Below are 21,713 nucleotides of genomic sequence, written 5' to 3'. Positions count from 1 at the left end.
TAACTTGCAACTCAAGAATTGGTCTGCATGTGGACAGAGATAAATTTGGGGTGCCTGGCCAGGCTTGTTGGCCTTAGCCTCTGCCCAGCTGCCTGCTAACAGCATTCCTCTCCCCATCAGTGCTCCAAGAGAGCCCCATTAATCAGCACAGGTCTGTCATTGCTAGGGTGGTGATGCTTTTGAGTGTAGTGCAGTTCCTGATCCTAATGTTGGGTCTGAAATACAGCATTTTAAGATACTACCTGCCTGCTGTTAGAGCCTTCCAGGGATTAGGAAGGAGGGAGTCTGCATCAAACAGCTGTGTTCTCATGAAAGTTGTCACTGCCTGCCAGAAATCCCTGGGAGTACAGGACTTCAAAGGCTCAGCTCTGAGACATGGCACGAGTGACAACATTAGCACCAGCCACTGCAGCACAGCAGGGAGAAGCTGTGCTGGAGCCTATCTGTCATCTCGGGAACACTTGTGTGGGGCTGCCTTCAATTAAGGGAAACCTCCTGTTTCGGGAGATGCTCGTAGGATCAGTATGGATGGGATTATCTACTGAGGCCAAGGGTTGGTGTGTGCTCCTCTAGCCTTGGAGGCTGCCACAATCTACTCTAGCAAGGAGCAGTTCCTGCTGTGTTTCCTCTTTCTCCCCAGTTGTGCTTTTTGGTTTGGCAGAAGAAGTGATGAAGAACCCAGAGGGGAGTTTTTTACCAAGGGATGTGGCTCTGCAAGGACATCCAGGCCAATTCTTCCCTTGTGTTGCTTGGTGGTTAAAATGGGTGAAGGCATGGATTCCACCTCCTGATTGAAGTTGTTGGCTTTATTTATCAAAATGCTGCCTCTGTCTGTGAAACTCGGGGAAATTAATTTTTTTTTTTTTTTTTTTTTTGAGAATGTGTCGTAATTCTGGTGGGGACAGGAAACAGTAGATAAAGCAAGTTCTGTACCCCAGGTACGTGGTGTTGGTACCACTTTGCAGAGAGTACACAATGCATGGCAAGGTTTAGATACTTTTAAAGTTCTGGGAAAGCCCAGGTGTGGGTAGCTAGACCTGAATGTGACTTGTTGCTAGACTATGTTAGACACTGGTGGTGCACTTATCTATAGAGAGATCTATTTTTTCATGGATGCCTTTTATAAATACTTTGTGACTCTCTTCCTGTCCATCTCCCAAGGGCTCTGAGCACAAGAATGACCAAGGAAGTTGCTGACATGGGTTGAGAGCATTCTTTTTTCCTCTGTTGCTGAGTGAAATGCCCCCATTAATCAATCTCTGGCTATTCTTTTATCACTGTTCTTGTGGTATTTATGGTAGAATTTCAGGCCTTGTTAGCCGGGGACAGCACCTTGGCTGATAGTACTGGTGATGTCAGACTCCAGCAAAACTTGGGCTTTGTTTTACTGGTCAGTTTTCTAAAACAACCACATTAAGTTGCTGAATAGAGATGAACTGTCCACACTCACTCCAGAATCCCAAGTTAGGGTAAGAAATTGGGCTTGGTATTTCTTGTGTCCTGCTCTATTCTTATCTTCTCCATGTGGGTCCTTCCTATCCTGTGTGGAAGGTCTTGTCTCCGTGGCTGACACTGGTGGAGACACAGAAATCTCAGTGCATCGTTGTACAAAGTCTCTTTCTGCAGCACCCCCGAGCTCTTGGAGCCTTTCCCTGCTCTGCTGAGAGCAGCCTGTGTGCTCAGTTGAGTGTTGATGCTAAACAGGACAAAGCAAATTCACTTCCCTTGTAGCTGGATTTAATTTCTTCCTCTTATATGATTGTGCAGTAGCTCTTGTTGTGGAAAAATTATTTCATTGCATGTGACTGATACTTTCTGCTATTCCAGAAAAAAGATCCTGTTGAAACCCCTTTTAAATAAAACCTGCAACAAACTCACAATGTTTCTGCATCTGACTTTTTGGAAATCATTCCCACACAGCGGTACAGTTTTTATTATCTCATTCTAAATAAGTGAAACTGTGTCTATAAAACAGCCATGATTGGTTCAGTTGCAGAATAAGCAAAGAAAGATGTGTGAAGAAATAAAGCCAAGCTTTGTCTTTTTTTTTTTTTTTTTTTTTTTTTTTTTTTTTTTTTTTTACTTCAGAAAGATGGATTAATATATGATGCTGACTTGAACTGGCACTGAAATTAAGTAAAACCTTCCTTTCAGTGATGTATTTTTATTGAGCTAATGTTTACTCACCTGCATAGTTGCAGAGGAATGTGGCAAAATTCCACGTTGCAGGTTCTGAGCCAGTCGTGGAATCTCCATCTCCTCATCATAGTCTGCTGAAGCACAAAGGGAATCTAAATTTTGGCTTATTTTGAGAGTTTATGCTCTAAACTCTGCTGTTGACTCCCTTGATAACTCCGTTTGTACATGGGAAAGCCAAATGATTATTTTTGAAAATATTTATACTCTGTGTCTATAAAAGAAACACTTCAGAAGGACTCCCAAGTGTTTTGATGGGTTGGATATTCAGGGTGATAGTGGTGCCATCTCTGCCACTGTTTTTTCAGTAGTCTTGAGAAAAATTCTTTCTTTCTATCTGTTTCTCCCAGGTACAAAATGGGTGTTTTAATTCTGACCTCCTTTGAGGTTTGTGAATGAAATGCTCTGGGGATGTTTGGTATGTGGATCTTGAAATGTTTAAATCCCTTTTTGGTCCTTATAAATACCTTTCCTGTGCTTTCACACGTGCTTCCTTTAAAAAGGTAATGCAAATTAAATTGTATTGCATGTGCCAGAGCTGTTGGTCGACATTAATTCTATTTTATTTTACTGAATAACTTGCATAGTGTGGTAAAGACCACGTGGGTATTGGTTACACTGGAAAGACTGCACAGAAACTTCAAGAAATCATCTGATCCATCTGTCTGTTCCAGGTTGGATCTGTCTTCACCTGTCATTCAAGACAGAGGTTTGAAGATTTGTATTTTTCAAAGAATAATGTAGCAATGAAGGAATTTGCACAGCCTCTCTGGGCAGTCTAGCTCAGTTTGAACCCTTTCTGTAGTGCATGTCTTCCCCTTTGTTTTGTTGTTGTCATTGTCACTTTGTCTATCTGCCTGTTTCTGTACAAAGGACAAATGTGTTTCACTGACAAAAACCAACACAATTTCTTTTGCAGCATGAACTTCTTTTGATGCACATCCTCTGGTGGGGCAGGGAAGGCGTCCAGCCTGAGGCACCAGCTTCTGGCATAGTCACTGACAAAGGATTTCTCTGGCTGATCTGTTTTTTTCTTCCTTTGGCATGTTCCCCCCCTATTTATCTGTTGCATCATGCTCTGACAACTTTAGTGTCCTGTAATTAGTACTGGAAACTTTTCCGTGGCCTGACAGGCACAAAAAGCAGTTGCCTGTTGAAACAAACTTTCCCATCCTTTGCAAACACTCCCATTCATGACCTGCAAGTGCCTCCCCTGGAGGCAGGGACTGTCCTGGCTGCAGAACAAACCTCCCTAGGAAAAGAGGCCTCTCCACTTGTGTTTAATGGGCTTTTTAGCCTCATGTTTGGCTGGCGTGTATCGTGTACTGTGCTACCTCAGTGGCTCCTGTCAGCATGAAGTTGGCCCTGGTGAGTAAAGCCTCCTCCTTGGCTATATTTAGCACGTAGCTATTTGTTTTATAACTGAAATCCTTACTATGCAAATTGGAGCAGGTCAGTCTGCAACCTTGGATAAGTGCCTTCTTTTTTTTTCTTCCCGCTGGACTTTTGTTTCCTGCCTGGTAAGTGTGGCATGTTTAGCTGATGGCCCATCCACCAGCCATCCCTAATGGAGATTTAATGATGGACAATATGGCACAAAAAGGCAGGCTTGTGTGGAATATGCTGGTGAGACAGAGGAAGCGGATGTTTTGCCTTTCACTGCTCATGTTTTATGTGTCTGTTTATGTGGGCTTGTACTGGGGTCTACGTAGTAGCTTTTTGAACTTGCTGAGTCTCATCCATAGGAAAACTTTGTTTATATGTGTACATATATTTATGTATATTTCTAGTAAACAATACTGGCAATATCAGTGCCTCCTGCAAGCCTAATCTTGATGTCTCGGAAGCATCTGCAGGCACTGTTCCCCTTTTTATCTCTGAATCTCCCCAAAGCACATTGGCTAGGTGCCAAGAAGGTGTAGGAGCACTTCCAGCACACTTACATGGAAATGTCAAAGTCAAATGGTACTTTTTGGTGATCATATGATTCAGGTTTATGGAGTGCTATGATACACTCTGCCTTAGGGTACCAGCAACTTTGATTGCCATTGTTAAAAGTGACAGCTCAGTTTTTGCTCTTCCCTTTTGGCTGAAACATGATGAGTTTGTGTTAGAGATGTTGTGCCACTGCTCTGCACTGTGGTGTAGGAGGCTGCTTTTTGTAAGGGTGCTGTACTTGCTTAGCTAGATGAGATTATATCTTGATCTCTGTATAAAATCATGATTGTGGCTTTGCCTGCATTAGGGGTATAGAAACAGCCTGTTTCTGTGAGAAGTGAAGGAGCAGCCAGGGACACGTGGTGACTCTAAAGCTCCAGCTGGAATACATAGTGCTGTGGTACTCCAGGAGTGTGGTGGGCTGATCCATCTGTCCTGCCCACCTTCTTGCAGGCTGAGTTCATCACTCTTATCTCCAGAGATACAGACCATTAAACCCTATTTTTAGCACTGATCTGTCTATCCAGACCCTTTCCTTTTGGCTGCCAGCATCTACACGTCATGGACTGCTGTGTGTGCTTCCTAGTGGCATGGCAGTGTTTGGATAGAGATGTGGTTGAAACCAGGCTGTGGAGGAGTCCAGCTCCTGCAGGGTCTCGGCTGCTGTGGGAGGAGGCTGGGATTGACAGCCTGGCCCAGATGTGGCAGCCTCTCCTGATCCTGTCAGCCCAACAGGTCCTGCTGGAGTGGGCATGTTCAGTCTCCACACCTGCTGTGCAATCTGACTGCGCAGGGTGGGGTTTTATCTTCTCAATCCCTAGAAACTGCAATCCCCAACCTCCCCATGTATTAGATACTAGGGAGCCATCCTCTGGTGCTGGTGTGGCTTAGTGCCCAGAGGCTTTGAGCTGGGATCTCGTCTCTCTCCATGTGGTGCAATCCAAAGTAAACGTTGGCTTTTGCAAGGCAGGGTGTGAGTTGTGGGGGAAAAGGATCTGTGTGGCAGGAGGAGATAACATATCAAATTGGATCTTACCTGTCAACATTGTAACTTGGAAAATGATGATTTTGGTCATTGATAGGGATGTAATTTGAATATGATAGGGGTGTAATTTGAATAAGACATGTTCCTTCTTGTACTTTAAGGTCCATGAGCTATCCAAACTCCTGTTGTGTGAGGAGTGTGTGAGATGAGTGAGGTTACAGGTGATAAATTAAGAAACTCCATGATTAACACATACTGACTGAAAGCAAACTCTCCAAATTACTGTTCTCCTTGTCTGGTTGTGGTGAGAGCCGTGTGGATATGTCAGTGTGAGTGAGGGCTGGCAGTGTTTGTAGAGAGGCTCGGAGAAAGCAGCAATTAATGCACATAACCCAGAGGTCATCTGCTTAAGTGGGAGGCTGAGTTTGGGCTGGTGAATCAGCAGGGAGGAGGAGGAGGGTGCTTCAGGGAACCCATGTGTCCAGCATTGCTCTGTTGCCATCAGTACAGCAATAAGAAGCAGGATGCTTGTGTGGGTAGAGGGGATGGGGTTTGCTCTTGGTGTCCCAGAGGGAGAGTGGGTTTGCTCCTCCTGAGTGTCTTTGGTTTGGTGATCTCAGATCTTTTAAGCGGTACCAGTGGTGTAACCTCTGGTCTGCCCCCACAGTTCACAGATTGGTACTGTTACCATCCCCCTGGATGTAGCAAGGATGTTTAGTGACCACTGTGGAAGAAAGAAGCAGGAGTCCTGGCTGTCAGTGCTGTATCTTAGCTATGGGGTGATTAGAGGTTGGATTAGATATCTTTAAAGGTCCCTTCCAACCCACCTGTTCTACCATAGTCTGTATTTACTTTTTAGCTTCCCTCCTGTTGTATCTTAACACCCAGAGTGTGAAGTTCTTTAAATTTTTGCGAACAGTTGCTTTGTTTGAAGGATTGAGATGATGTTAGCTCATAGTATTTGGTATAAAGTTTGTCCCTGGCCTGGTGGGACATTGCCTGGGATACAGCATGCATTTCAGGTTGCCTATGTCTAGACCAGACTGAATTCAAGCGAGGAGGTTTGGAGAAGGTCACCTGGGAAGAGATGACCCGGGAACTGGTGAGTCTCATATCTCAGGACTTCTCAAAGGAGAGCATTTCTTGCTCAGAATGGCACAGGGAAGCCAGACAAAGGGCAAAGCTGTCTCATGGGAGTTGGGCACAATGGGAGGGTGTCAGAGTTTTGCAAAGGGCACAGGAGGTACGTGGGCAGAAGGTTGGCTTGGGTAAATCTGGACTGGCAGCTGGTGGGGAGTTTCTTGGGCAGCGGAGGCTGAAGTTGCTGGGAATGAAATATCTTATACAGTGGTTTCATAACTAATGGAAAGAGGCTGCAGCAGGGGCAGGGTTGGGTATTCCTATCCTGCATCCCTGCCTGAGGTTCTGGCAGCTTGTAGAGAGGCAGGGTCAGGTTTCCCTTGGTGTGACACTGTTTGCACTGGGGTTGTTCTGAGGACATTCTGTAGTAGATGTTACAGCTGCAGTGGCCCAGGGCAAGGCTTCTGTCTGGTTCCTGCTGGGATGACCAGGTCTCCATCACAAAAGGAGTTGCATTAACATGGTACCTTTTCCTAGTGCACTTGAGTGTGTGTAGGCACTGGACAGCATTAGTGGAGCACACTGAGGGCTTCAGGGGCAAGCCCAGTGTGTTCCAAGGTGCACCAGAAACTTGTTGCATCCTACTCTTATTTTCTTTGCTTTTAACTAAATCATCTGCAAGTTTAAAGTGCTACAAATGCAGTGCCATCAGGCAGACTGGTCTGCAGAGCCTAGCTTGTAAAAAGGGGGGAAAAATCAGGGCAGAAGGGACCCAGGTCCTGGTTTTGTTTCATAATCAAAGTTCAGGACTGATTATAGAAGTGCACAAATTAAAATATATGTATTAATCTGAGCTCCAATTAGTAACAGATTAAGTGCAAGGGTGAACTTCAGTGCTGTGCTAAATCAGCAGTTAAAAGCTAGGAAATTCCAGAAATTGAGATCCTTCTGCAGCCCTGCACAGCATGCATAGCATGACTGGGTTGTTGTATAGCTCATATTTAATTAAAGAAATTGCTTCTCCAGTAGAACAATACCAAGCCATTATAATGGAATATATATGTCATGTATCATTGTGTTTCCTGCACTCTGCTTGCTCTCCTCATATTTCTCTTCCAGATGCTGTTTTTGACAAATAAGATTTTCTGTGAATAGATTTCTTGGACTTCATCAAAGCCTCGTGAATTGTAGAGAAATCTCTAATGGAATAGAGTGGCCATGAATCAAGTCTGTACTGATCTGCAGGACAGCAGTTGTGAAACCTCTGTGTACATTCTGTTCCCTTCCTGTGTGAGCCTGAAGCTTTGGGGTCATGCTCCTATAAATCTCTGCAGGGACACTGTTTCCTGCCACCAGGGCTGAACTCTAGGGAGCAGAAACTCATGCAGAACCAAGACCATCCCCAGGATTTCCCCCACAAATTAGAGACAGTTTTGCTCTTCAATTAGTACAGAATTGTTGCTATTTACTGTGTCAGTCCTCAGTAGGCATTTTGCCAGTGTGAGGAGCACGAGCTCATCCAGTCCATAATTACTCCACAGATTATGTGATGACTTCCTTGAATGTACTTTGGCTTTTTCTCTCTGCACTTTGCCTCAGGATTTGCATTGTGGTTTTTAGAGTGCAATAGGAGGAGGGGTTTGCACATTCTTCCTTTAAAAAATCTTGGTTTAGAAGTAAATCACAAGATGTTTAGTCTATCATAGAGGTTAGAATTAGTTTAAAAAATACCTGAGTTTTTAAATAAAAGTTCTCTAGTCTTTCTCTTGGCATTCTGTGCTAATTATTACGAAACTTGAGTGAGCAAGAAGACTAAACACGGGCTTCTCTAGAGGTTAACAACACTTCACACTTGTCAGGGAAACTATGTAGTAACAACAGAGCTTTATGGCTGAAAATCTATTTGAATTCTCCAACTGCAAGAGAGAAAAAAAACTGATGGCTGACAGAGGGTACCAGGATTCCCTGGTTTTCCCTACATGTAACTGGAAGCAGTATGCTCCTTTCATTCCTGCAGTACTCTGTCTCCATTCCCTCTATGGGAGAAGGAAAGGTTCTCTTGGAAGAGGAGTCTGATCTTAATTAAAAATGAGTGTCTCTCATTTCCTCTATACTTCAATTAAGTGCAAAGATTTACTCCTAATCTGCCACATGCGTCAGAAACGGGTTTCTGGTGGCTTGTCAGAAGGAGTAACTAATCAGAGAAGTGAGAAGGCAATGGCACAATTACCTTGGATTGGATGGAGCATCTTAAGGAATTAAAAGATAAAATTGCCTTTTCTTCTCAGCATAATCTGTCTCTATTAGCAAAGCTGCAGTTTGGCCTTATCAGATCCTGTCTCTGATCAGATTCATTTCCTGTCCCTTTCACACAAGACTAAGTGCTTCAAGTCTGGCCCTTGGATCTGGATTTCAAGGCAAAATTCTATTCTTGAAATCCCTAGCCCATCTTTGCAGTTTGGTCAGTGCTGTGAGGTTGTGAGCCTGGGGCACCAAATCTTTACTTGCCCTTGTCCCTGGGATGGGACACTTGGCATTAATATATGCAGGAGTAAGAACTCCAGGAGATGGGGCTTTGCTGCCTGAAAATCTCATTTTCCTGGGAGTGGAGAAGTTGCTGAAAAGCTTAGAAACATGGAGTGGATGCAACCAAATGTTCAGAAACAAGAAATTAAGTAACTTCACCTGACTTAAAAAAAAAAAAAAAAACAATCAGTGTCTTTAGGCCAGTAAAGATTTTATATAAGGCCTAATAAAGGAATACCAGATTTGGCTCTGAAAGCTTTTTGCCTTTATTCTGTGTGCTTATTGAGGTGAGTGCAGAGCTCCTCCAGTGATCAGGGGATCAAATTCTTCTCTACTGTTTTATTTTTGGGGACATATTGAGCTTCACATACTGTTTTGAACATTTACAGTGCTTGATGCTGAAGGTTTCTGCCCTCAGTAGTGGTGTTTTCAGAGGGGAAGCAGGGGTGGCTTTGGGGCTGTTCTAAGGTAGGGTTGCTCTTTTCTAGAGCCCCAGAGGCTCTGACAGAAGTCAGGGGATGAAACCCAGAAACCTCTTGGAGGCTAATGCAAGAGTCTTTGTGCAGATTGAGCCATATGATAGCCCTGAAAAGGGCTGAAATTTTGCTTGCCAATGTGCTGCATCCCAAACCCTGGTGCTTCTCATCTGTAGTATGAACATGAGAAAAGATGGGATAGTGTTTAAATAATGGCACAAGCAATTGATTCTCAAAAAGTTGTCCTGGATGGGAATAGGAAAAAAACAGAGACTTTATTGTGCTAACCTTTTCCTATCCAAATAATTGTCTCTGAAGTAATTATTTGCATAAGTCAAAATAATTTTTAAATAAAGGTGTTGTCCTGCTTCTCTGCACTGTTGTTATCATTAACCTTTTGGACAACATGATAATGTTGGTTTCCCTCAATCTGATAATAAAATGCTGTTCTTTACCTTTTTTTCCTATGGGCCTCAGCCCTGGAAAGGTGTGCACATCTCTGACTGAAAAATTGAAATTTAATTTCTTACATGTGAATTTTCAAATTCAGAAAGTTAGAAACCTAAATCTAGACCCAACTGTTACAGCAGTATTCAGATAGAGCTGGTTGGAATTCTACATGGGTCTGCTCTCATAATGAAATCCCTGTGCCTTGCCCAGGGTGTCATGTTAGGTAAACACTTCCTAACATCCAGAGCCAGCCAGAAGGAAGCACCAGGCAGAGGACGGGATTCAGGCCAACTCAGTCTGGTGCCTGGAAACCTGTTCCTGTGTCTTGCAGTTGTTGCACTCAGTATGTTGAGGTGAAGAGATCTTTATTTTGTGTACACCCATGAGGGCTTTCCTCTGGGGAGTGTGCTGAGTCCGGGTGTTTGCTTTGTTGCTTATGCCCATCCTGAAGAGGATGTTATTCCATGTGGCAAGCAAGTACTTGTGTACCTTCTTGAGGGTAAGAGGGATGGATGAAGCAGAGAAGCTGTGGATAAGATGTATTGCCAAAGACTTTTTCTTCCAGTCCTTGGTTTGTGTTATTTCTCTACCATATTTATGAAATAACTTACTCTAAGCACCTCCAATTGTTTGTTTTTAATGTGTGCTGCTTTGATGCAATTATCCATGATACTGGCCAGGCATAATCAGATATATTGCTCCTGGTGAAAGGCATTTTTTGGCTGTACATCTGTACTTAGTTGAGAACAGTTCCCCTTTTTGAATCTGAGCCTATGTGACTCACATTCAGCTGTCCCCTTTTTTGATGGAAGGATGAGGAAGAGAATATTTTGGTCATTTGAAGCAGGCTTTCATATTGTGCATTCCTGGGATGTTTTTCTTGGTTGTGGGAACAGACAGAACCATTCATCCCAGTATGGAAAGATTGCAGGAAGAATGTAGCAGAGATCTAGAAAATGTTTGTTGTCTGTCATATCTCACAAAAGAAATAAAAACAAAGTAAGCAGAGCTGGTGGCACTGGAGTATCCAGAGGAGCAGATGGAGTGTGTCTGGAGGAAGTCACATTTCCATGAAGTTTTGCAGGAAGGCAAAGCTTACAGCTTGTGCAGGTAATATGGGGAGCAGGAATGATAAATAACATAGAGAATAGAAATTTTCAGTTCCCCTGAAGTTGCTGGGTAGAGCTTAAAGAGTATTCTGGCTGATTTCAGTGTCAGGGAAGAGAGATGGCTCATGTGTTTCTTACACCACAAATTTGCCTGTGTTCAGCCTTTACTGCTGGAACCAGATTTTTCAGAAGAGCTGGAAACGGGTTTTTCGGGAGGGCTCTGCTAATAGAGCCCGTTGGTGAGCTGAGGGTTCTGTACAGGAGCTCAGAGCATGTTGTTATCTCTAATGGAGCGGGGCAGTGCCCTGTGGAGACACTGGCCTGTGTCCCAGGCCAAGGGTATTTCTGCAGCATAAAAGCTGCATCACTCAGTCAGGAGCTAATGTGCAACTTGGATGGCTCAGGCAGCCTTGCTCTGGGTGGTGAAGATGACCTAACGGAGTCATTTGGAAGAGCTCCGTGCTCAGTGTTCAGAGCTTCCTAAAAATCTGATCACATATATTTGTGTTGAAGTGGGGAAGAAACTGGTGACAGAGAAGGAGTATCTGTCCCTAGCAGCAGGCACAGACTTCTTTAAAAGTGTCCCAGACGTTTATTTTTATGTGTGTATTGCTGACAAACTGCATTTATAGTAAAATTTACTCCAGTTCATCCTAATTTCCCTGTGTGATGATGAATGTGCAGGGATGTGCTGAGGCAGCCGTCCCTGGCTCTGATCAGCCTGCAGCTTGTGACATTGACACTTTAGATGGATGAGTTTGCCCCTCCCCATAAGCTGACATGCAATGGGCACAGCCAGGTGGGGGATCTGCTATGATTCCCACTTGAGAAGTTTTTGAATCTGTTGTATGTGACCCCGGTGAGTGTGGCCACAAACTGCTTATGGTGGCTGTATTTCAGGATAAAATCTGTTCCAAGGGGAGCATGATTAGCAGCCTGTGGAGTTCATTTGTTTTTAGCATTACTGTGTTGAAAGCACAGTAGTCAGGAGTAAGGGCATGTTGTGAGGAGGGCAAACTTTCAGGCTGAAGGTGATGGATTGAGATATCTAGGTAGAGCACATCACCTGCCAGCAGAAGTGATAGAAATCAAACTGGTCTGTAAAATCAAAGCCAGCCCTGGCCAAAATGTGTCGTATGAGATGGAGTGGGTGGGAGATGCCACATCTGATGGCTTGACAGATAAAAGGAACTTGGCTGATCAATGTTTCTCACCTCCAGATTCAGTTCCTTGTCTCCCTGTTTTATGCTAAACAGAGCTGGAAGCTGCCGCCTCCTGTCCAGCTCTGACAGCTGTTCCTTGACAGCTCTGTTGCAGGAAGGCTGGTTTTCTCTTCCTTGAGAAGAGATTCTTGCTCTTGTCTCTTATTTCTGCTGTGGGTGATGTGGTTGGAGCATCCTGCCTCTCATAACCAGGCCTGACTTCTGTGTGAGGTGAATGTCTGCAGGTGTCTGAATCCACCCCAGGTACTGAGCACCTTTGTGGGCACATGGGGAAAAGGCCTTGATCCCTCAGTTTTTTGCTCAGGCTCCCTCCCCAGGATGTTTCTGCTGATCCATCCTTTCTTTGTTTCTTTAAGCTGATGTAGGATGACTGACTCTTACTGCTCTTTGGTGTTTTAGATATTTGTGGGCCCTCCGGAATACAGTTTTGGAATTCTCCTTGCGGTTTTCCCTCCTCTGTGTCTGCTTGCAGCTTTTCCTGGAGCCCTGCCAGCCCTCTGCTCACTCTGACCCAGCCTGTGTTGAGGTCCTTACTCATGCCTTAATCACTTGCCATCCTATTATTGCAATTCCCTCCTTGCAGCATCTGTAAATCTTTGCTGCACTGATTCTCAGGGGTGCTGCCTCCTTCCTTTGCCCAGGAAGCAGGTCTGTGTGTCCCCAGTTTCTGGCTGGTCCTTGGATTGCTCTCCCTGCAATTCCCTCTGCTGTTAGATTGGCATTGTCCCTGGCTTACTCTGCTGCCACCTTTTTTCCTCCACATCCTAGCCTGCTGGCTCCCAGCCTCAGCTTCCTTTTGGCTGATAGACTCATTTTATGATTATTTTTCTTTATCCATTAGGAATGTTATTGCTTTTTTTTTAAAGCAACTTAGTCATTTCCTTTATTTTTCCTTTCTTGTCATAAAATTGTACTTGTTGATGCAACATCCTTGCAAGGAATTTGGAGGTTTTATTCCATGTGCCTGCTGGAAAGGGAATGATATAAGGAAGGGTTGTGACTTTGCTAATGAATAGTTGGTAGAGTTATGCTTAAGTTTCAGGAAGCTTGGGGTTTGTTTTTTTTTTTCAAATTTTCTTGTAAATCCATAGGGTTAAATGCCCTTTTTCTGTGATAAGTTTTTGGATTTGTCTTTAAGGAAAGGAGCTGAAAGCCCCATCTCAGACACTGGCTTCATCCTTCCTTCCCCTGCCAGTTTGGAGAGGCTGCCCTGAAGGCTGGTCAGACTCAGGGCTGTGCATCGAAGGTGATGCCTTTTGTCAGGGTTCTGACAGCTCAGCTGGGGCTTGGCTGTTGCTGAACTGAGGCTTTAGAATTTAAAACCAGTCAAAACCATTTCATTTACTCAGATCCCAAACTGTATTTAAATTCTTGTTTAATGGCTCTGGGAGGTTTCATCTTTGGCCCAGGACTTCGAGATTGATGAAAAAAATTTAACATGAAGATGGGAGATGAGGGAAATTATCACCTTTGTTTTATAGGAGAAGAAATGAAAGGTTCTGACTCTTCTAGGGCTGTGAGGACGGAGCTGGGCACTGCTTTCTGGGAACCTTTCCATGCCCTCCCACTCATTCTCTGACTTCTTTGTGCTCTTCTCTCCCAGGTGTGTGACAATGGAAGAAGAGGGGCATCATCGAGAAGCCTGAACGGTAACACCAGGACAGCTCTTGAGACACTGGCAATAGGAGCCTGAGATACAGGAGACAGGAATCATGCTGAAACCAAGTGGACTTAAAATCCCAGGCAGAGCTGGGAAGCACTCCAGCCCAGTGGGACGGGCATCAGGGACCACTGCAGCTGCTGTCACCACTGGCTCAAAAGAAGGTAAGAGCTCGCTGACCCAGGTGATTGTCTGGCTTGGAGGCAGTGGACTAGTGGAGCCAGTGTTCCGTGGGATGTGAAATTCCCCATCTGTATGTAGGTTGACTGATCAAAACAAGTCTAACAGGCTGAATAAATGGGCTCCCTCTCCCAAGTAATGCACAAAAGAGGCAAGTTGTGGAGTTCGTGGGAGACAGATGGATCCCCTGATGCTAAGGGCTGACAGAGGTACCTATACAGACATTGGCATGGGAAGGGCTGGTAATTAGGCAGATGACCTTAAACACTGCCCTGTAGCCATTGCTATTGGCCTGTGAGGATGTAGGAGTAAGAACTGAGCACTTAAGGTGATTTGGCCTGTGCTGATTGCCTCAAATTAGTGCCTTTGTTTAAACAGAAACATTTGAAGCCCTAGGATTTGAATAATGACTTACCTTCATATACCTACACATGCCTTGCTGCTGTTGATCTATATCCAGTGTATACATAAGCTCTGCAGACTGCCATTATCAGTATAATTAACACTTCAAAAGCAATTGAGGGTGTGTTTTGCTTAGGTTTCATTTTTCTGGCTTATTGGCTGGTGGGTTGTTTTCTATTATATATAATTTAGTAAATATTCAAGATGGGAGTTTTATATGTCATGTTTTTCATTTCACTTTTTAACAAAGGCTTTCTTCTTGCTTCTGGGGAAACACATCAGGATAATGTATATCCTATCAAAACTTGTACTTTCACTATATTACATTTTCATTTGAGAAGGTCACTGGTTGCTTCTTTAGATCTGTCAACCTCTTGTCCTTATAATTCAGGCCACTTCCTCCATGTCTGATTACTTTGCTATATGTTTCAGTCCCCAAAATATATAACATTTAGCAGGATCAGGAAAGCCTTTTACCTCTCAGACAGCATTTTCAATCAAGGAGATAATATTGGTCAAAATTTGCTTTAGCATGCTCGGACAAATTAGTCAGGGATAATGGTGCTGCAAAATGAGTGTCACCAGACAATGCTGCCTCTTGTCAGAGTAATGCAGAAGTGTTAGTTATTTAATCTAAACAAAAAACCCCATCTCTGAGGTTTCTGTTTAGCTTGGGCACTTTGGGATGGTGATTCAGGCCCACCCTCTGTGCAGGATGTTCACACACAGACTCTACTTGCTGCTGAGCCACTGACTCTGCTCCCTTATTATTCATCAGGGGCTATGCTTTGCTCATGGATTCTTTCAGCTGAGCTCTCTCTTCTTTCAGTGACCAGTCGTGTACGTATAACCTCTGCCATTCTAAATTCTTTCCATAAACAGTATTGTAAAAGTCACAGCTCTAACTTGGCTTTTTGCACATCTGCAAGGTCTTGTTTGAGGGGCCAGTTGCTGCTTGAGGTCATGGGCAGAGTTCCAGATCCTTTTGTGTGATACAGCACTGTAGGGATTGGAGAGGTACTGCTCTTCCCTTGTTGAGGACTCGACCCTATGTGTGGAGATTAACAAATGTTTGGGTTGCAATTTTGTGTGAGTGGGTTTTAATATTAGCCTGATTTCTTAATTTTGCACCCAAATCTAAGGTACTGAATTATCCTTTTATTTGTTTGCTAGAGGGAAACACAAATTGACAAAGGAAAATTTGATGGGTTTGGCTGTGTATTTTAAAGTTATTCTTCTGGCCCTGTGTTTCTGAATTTCCCCCTTGTTTTTCCATCCCCTCAACTGGGATTGAGAAATGAACCAGAACTCCAGTGATGTGCCTATTTAGCTCCCAGTTGTGACTCTCTCAAGGTGCTTTGGTCTGGATTTATAATTGCAGTATGTCATGGAGTTGCTTTCAGTTGATTTTAATCACATAAAAAACACCAAAATGAGGGAAAATATCTGAGGCCTCTCTTCTCCCCAGAGGCTTTGTAGTGGCATCTCAGCAGGCACAGTTGGTGCATGTGTTGTGGTATGAAAGGGTCGGTCAATGGTGGGGTCAAGGCAACCTCTGGGCTGAATGCAGCGCGTGTTCGCTGGAGTTCCTTTGTGCCTTGTTCAGCTCCAGCCATCTGTCACCAAGGGATGTGCAGCAAAGTACCCTGTGCAGGCTCCAAACAGAGTCTGACTACTTTGCTTGAGAAGTTTAAAGTTTTTTTCCTGGAAAAAAGTGGGCATGGAGAAGGGGAGAAGTCTTGTGATGGTGGGTTGGTACTGTGTGACAGCTGTGCTGCTGCTCCTCTGCCTCTCAGGATGGTGCAGGAAGCTTTTGGAAATTGTGGAGCTGCTGGAGCAATCACAGCACTGAGCCATTCCTACCTAGAAGGTGAGAACAGAGCACCTGTGGGGCTACTTAAACAACGTGGGCTGGGTGAATAACAGTGGTTGGGCTTGTAGTTTTATCTCTGACACCTTCTCGCTCAGTGTCCTGCTCAAGAGCTGCTGCTGTGTCCCTGCATGGCCTGTACCTGCTCTTCTTCCTGCAAATCCCTCCAAAAGTCTGGCCAGCTGCCTCTTGCTCCTCTCCTTTCCAAAGATAATCTGTGAACGAAGTGTGCATCCCAAAATCCTGCTGACCTGCCTGTGTGCCCTTCTCTGAGAACAGAAGCATCTGTGTTGGCTGTGTGGCCTAGCTGCAGCACAGTCACAGGATTCAGCCTTTGGTACGGGAAAACTACAAAAGAAAATACTCTTTTTTTTCTGTCAAAGTGGTTTAATTCTGTTCCAGAGCCAAGTGTCTACATCACTGAAACCCTAACCACAGCAGGCACTTACATGAATTTTGGGGGTGCCTGCAGCCAAAGAATCGTGGTAGATGGCTGTAGAAGGTGGATTTCATTACGTTTCCTGGGATTAATCAAATCTGGACCTCTAGACTTCATATGAGATCTTAAAGTTGCATGAAGGAGTCTCTGTGAGGTGTTTGAGAACCCTGCAGAAACCATGAGCTCTATGACCTGTGTCTGTGCATTGAAAGTGCTTCCTGGGAGGCTGACAAGGTTTTCCTGACTCCACAAAAACTCAGTACATGCCCCTGAACTCCTGCCTTACTCCTTGCCTCTGCACTTAACGCGCCTCTTGCCAGAAAAGCGAAAGGAGACTTCTCTATTTTCTGGAGCTCGATGGAAGAAAACCAGAGTGGTTTGGGTTACAAAATACAGAGCTGCAACACTGATCTATATGAATTTGCTACCTTGGGGGAGGATAGAAATCTCAAAAGCTTGAAATATAGCTGCAAAAGAGAACCATAAATCCAACAAAGCACAGGATTAAACTGCAGCAATGCCCAGTCTGTTGCCTCTGAGATGTTCCTTGGCTCTGGGAGCTTGGGGCTGCCTCAGAAAGACCCCAAATTGGGATTATATCTTTCAGATTGCGTGTTCAGAGAAGGTGCCCATTCTCCAGTTGTATGGAAGATATGTCAGAACCATTAGATGCAAATGAAATTTTAAAAGCTTCACACTTTGATCTTCTTCCCCTCCCGTAAGTTTATCAATCTTGTCTACACAAGTGCAAGTAGAGGTACTTCCCTTTATTCTTACTCTGGAATACACAGAGTTGCTTTGATTTCTCCTTTCTCTTTTCCCCAGTGCTCTGCTCATATTCCTCTGTAGAAAGTCAAGTGTCTCTTACCTATCTCTCATTTCTCTCTTCCTTTCCCAGGCACGGAGATACCTCTTCAACATTTCCATGTACTCTTGACAACTCACATCTTATGTACCAGAAGGAGGGTCAATGCAGATGAGAGATGCTTTGTGTGCATGTCTATAGAATTTCACAATTCAGGGCTGTAGGTTTCTATAGAGACCAAATGTGCTGTAGTCACACCGAGCCAGCTTGTCTTACGTGCTGTATCAGAGTTATTTTTCCTGAAAACACATTCAGAGTCAATTCTGCTCACAGAATGTCCTACATCCTCTTTGAACTTTGCTTGAGTGGAGAGTTGTTGTGTCTCCTTACCTGAGCTGGTGCTTTCACAGAGCCATTAGGTGTAAGAGCTTTTGTGATGGTGGTCTGGTCAGGTACATTGGCTTGCTGTGGTTGGGGGCTTTTTTTAAAAAAACCCCTGAAATTGCCATTTCCACTAAAAGTCAGTGGGGAACTGGCAGCTGACATGGACCCCTGGAAGAAATTAGCCTTGAGTGATGTCCATGCTGGCTATCCTTCTCCTTTCACTCCCATAAAGCTCTAACAATGGAAAAAATAAGTTTGGCTGCTTTGCAGTAACTACTTTCCTTAACCAGACTGAAATTTCATCTCCAGCTGCCTCAGGAGAGGATTTCCCACAAATGTGTTGGCTTATTTCCCATGTTTCAAGTGAAGAAAGTCACTGCTCTTGACCCCACATGCAAGAGAGGTTTCTGTGTTAAAGGTGTGGGTCACTGGTAAAGGGCTCAATGTAATATTTTGATTTCTTGTTACAAAGCTCATATGTCTCAGTTTCTTTCCCACCCTCCTCCTGGAAAAGCCTGCTTTTTCAAGATGGAAAGAGAATGGAAGCTGTGATGAATGGGCCCACAGAGCCCTCCCAGCTGGTGGAACAGGTGAAAGCTGCTGGGAAGAGAAGCATTCACATTTCAGAGTGGGTTTTGTCTGCTCAGAGCAGTGTTAGAGTAATGTGGTTGGAGGAGAAATTTGCCTTTCATACTTCATTTGGCTGTCAGCTGGCTCTAGTGTTTGTTTATGGTTCTTAAATCTCATGTTCAATTAAAAAATTCTAGCAAAAGGTGGAGGAAAAAAGAAATATATTGGATTTGCGGATGGAGCTGGGCAACATTGAGACTTCAGTGCTGGAGGCAAAACAGCCCAAACTTATTAAGTTTTCTGTGAGACTTATGTGCATGCAGTCAGAATCCAGACCTTGGATTTTACAGATGGGTCCTGTCTTTCTGAATGGGCAAGTGCAAGTGTCTGTCACATCAATTTCATATTTAGACATGGCTAACAATAGCAAAACTGTTTTTCAGCATTACCTAGTTTTATTGCCAAAAACTATGCTGTGATAGCTAAACTACACACCATATTGCTGGGAGCCTGGGAATGCCTTCCTGTTTTCATCTAAGTGTATGTGCATTATTTTAGATGAAGAATAAACGCACGGAGCTAATAATGCTGGCATAATGTCTGCTTCTGCAAACACTGTTTGTTGCTTTGGTTCACTAAAAATAAGAGTGAAGCAGACTGGAACGCTCCCAGGGCCGTTACAGAGAATGGAATGACTGGGCTCCACAGGGTAATTAAACTACAACATGCTGTAATGAGGGTTTGATAAGCCTGAGCTGGGTATCGGGTCCCAGTTAGTTGTATTTGGGTTTTGGGTACTGATGGGCTGAGGCTGGTACCTCCTGGGGGACACTTACTGCTCTGCCCAGGGGTTGAGTTTGCATGAGGGGGTTAAGTTTTTTTTCTTAATTTCTTTTCTAGAAATGTGATTATGTTTTGAGGGCCGCTTTTAGTTTGAGACTCAGCAGTTCTATGGCCGAGTCTCTTTTGATCTGTACCTGCCTCAATTCTGCTGGAGGACCCTAAATCTCACCACCACCTTAGCTCTCTTGTACATTTAGTGCCTTGCTCTTGCCTTTCCTAGTGGGAAATCTTCATTCCTTTTTATTTATCTGTCACAGTATTAACAGCAACATATCAGTAAATTAACTTGGAAATCAGTTGTTCACCCCTCGCATTTCTCAGAATGTTGTTTAAGTTAAATTGGCTGGATGCATAGCAGTAAGAAGCAATTTCTTTTGCTTCTAGAATTTTTTGCAGTAAAAAACAGAGGGAAGGATGGTGTCCTTAATGAGGAATTTATGCTTCAGTAATGAGAGAACTTGGGGAGGTTGTTCTCAGGTAATTATTGATGGTTTGGTGGTGTCTTAACACAGGCTTTTTTTATAAAGCTGCAAGAAACTGCTGAGGCTCTCTGGTTTTGTATCAATCTATTAATTCTAATTTCCAAATAAATATGAAAGACAGTAAACCACTGTTTTGCCTGAAACAAAAGAAATAGGATTCTAGTGTCCGGAGCAGCTGATTGACTGGCACAGACATAGGGACCTAATTCTTGTCTATTCAAAGGCTTTGTGCCTCTTGATTAATATTAGCTTGGGGTGTTGTGTGCTGGTGAATTGAAAGAGAAGACCCAACATCACGGGGCCAGGGGCTGCTATTATTTCTAGCAAACATTTGGTTTTGCTGTTTTGCATCAGGCCTCATGGAGTGATTGGTATTGTCAGCTCCCATCTGAGTGCTGTCCTCAATTAAATCCATGCTGCAACCCTGAGTGGATATTCTTGGGGTCGGATTAGTGATCCTGCTGGAAATGTGTCATTGGTGTTGATGAAGTTTGATTAGGTCTTGCTTTATGTTAATGGGTCTGTATACACAGTGTTTTCAGTTCCTTGGGGAGTTGGGAGGTTGAGGTGCCAGTGAGATGTTTGAGGATCAAATGCCTCTATTACAGTATCAGCAGATTAGCACTTCATTAGTAGCCAGAGCTGCAGTATCCAGGTATGCACAGGCAGTCACCTGGTCACGGAGTTATCAGGTATCTGAAAGAAAACAAGATTGTTTTCAAGGGCTGAGCAGGAAAAACTGCAAATGAGAGTCACTGTTTTGCTGATGCAGGGCTGATGTACAGCTGAGGGGTGGGAACTGCAGCAACCATGGGAGCAGCTCTGCTGAGCGATCATTAGAGCCTGAGTGTATCCCCTCAGTGCTGCTGTGGGTTGACTGAAGTGCCCTGTGTGGAGGTCATGTCCCTCTGTACAAATCCAGTTGCTCATGGACACAGATGCTGTCATGAGACCCTGCATATTTGTTCTCATCCTCATGGTGTATCCTATGCCAAAGGTTTGCTGGCTTGGTTGTGGACCAACCACTTGACTTTTGCATAGGGCCTGTATTCAGCCCACATGTGCCATTCATGAGCCACTCTGCCTGTCATCCTGCACTCTGAAATACCTTTTGTACTGGGGTTTTTGAAGGTGGTGGTTCCTCCACCCTTTCTGGTTCCCCTCCTGAAGGGGGGAAGTACCTTTGGTGGCATTCCTCTCCCGAGAAGTAATTCAGTTCATTCCAAGTAATATAAAAGGACATTGAATCAATCTTAATTTAATCTGCTTCCAGGTACCATATAGAGATAGCTGTGAGTCTGATTTTAATTGTCTTAATGATTAGATACTCTTAGAAGGATTTGATAGAGTCAATCTGTAATATTCAGCTCGTTCACTGTGGAGGGGGTGCGAGCACACACCAAAGGCATGTGGAGGTCAGACGCCGTCCTGTCCTCTCTGTCTGTATCTCTTCACAGAACAGCAGGGAAAGAAAATCAGCTTCCCACAGATGTTCAGCTTATGGAGGTTGGAATATAATGAACCAAATCCTATTCAGCTGGGCTGGTGTAAGTCTGCAGTAGCATCAGTGTGGCTGTGGTTATGCCCATCAGAGGAGGGCTGCAGCTTCAGGGCGGGATCTGCTCCTGCATGTTCTGCCTCCAACAATTGCACTAATCCAGCAAGAGCAGATTAATCATTAAAGGCCTGAGCCAATATTCATTGAAATTAAAAGAAAGATTCCCTTTGGCATAGATGGATTTGGGATGAGAGTCTGCAGGATTAAAGTGGCATCAGACTGTTGGTACGTAATATTTGCTATAGGTTGGAATGAACCATCACACATTGACCCTGCATGTGAGCATCTTCCTTGCAAGCAGTCAAGTAGGTGACTTGGTCTCCACAAAAGCCTTAAAACATTTAGAATACAGATATTATTCTCTATTTAAGTTCAGTAGGATATTTACTTTTTAATGAAGATGCTAGAAAGTAAATAAATATCCTGTTCCCGTAAAAGAGAGAAACTGGTATTTATGCAGGAGTAAGGTCTGTAAGAAAACACTGTTTATCACAACATTTGCTCTAAAATAATAAAGAGTTGTCAAAATTGAGCTGT

General features: G+C 43.9%; 1 protein-coding gene across 14 annotated transcripts in view; it reads left to right on the top strand.

Moving 5' to 3' along the window:
* Positions 1–21,713, top strand: part of CLIP2 (CAP-Gly domain containing linker protein 2) — a 103,319-nt gene that overhangs the window by 22,897 nt on the left and 58,709 nt on the right. For all 14 annotated transcript variants that reach the window (XM_039562648.1, XM_039562647.1, XM_039562650.1 and 11 more), the window contains one exon: positions 13,587–13,807. In XM_039562648.1, coding sequence (XP_039418582.1) covers positions 13,696–13,807 — 112 coding nt within the window. In that variant the 5' untranslated portion in view covers positions 13,587–13,695. The remainder of the gene's footprint in view (positions 1–13,586; positions 13,808–21,713) is intronic.

This window comes from Corvus cornix, chromosome 19 (assembly GCF_000738735.6).
Source record: "Corvus cornix cornix isolate S_Up_H32 chromosome 19, ASM73873v5, whole genome shotgun sequence".
Taxonomy (NCBI): domain Eukaryota; kingdom Metazoa; phylum Chordata; class Aves; order Passeriformes; family Corvidae; genus Corvus; species Corvus cornix.
This window is presented reverse-complemented; position numbering and strand designations above follow the sequence as displayed.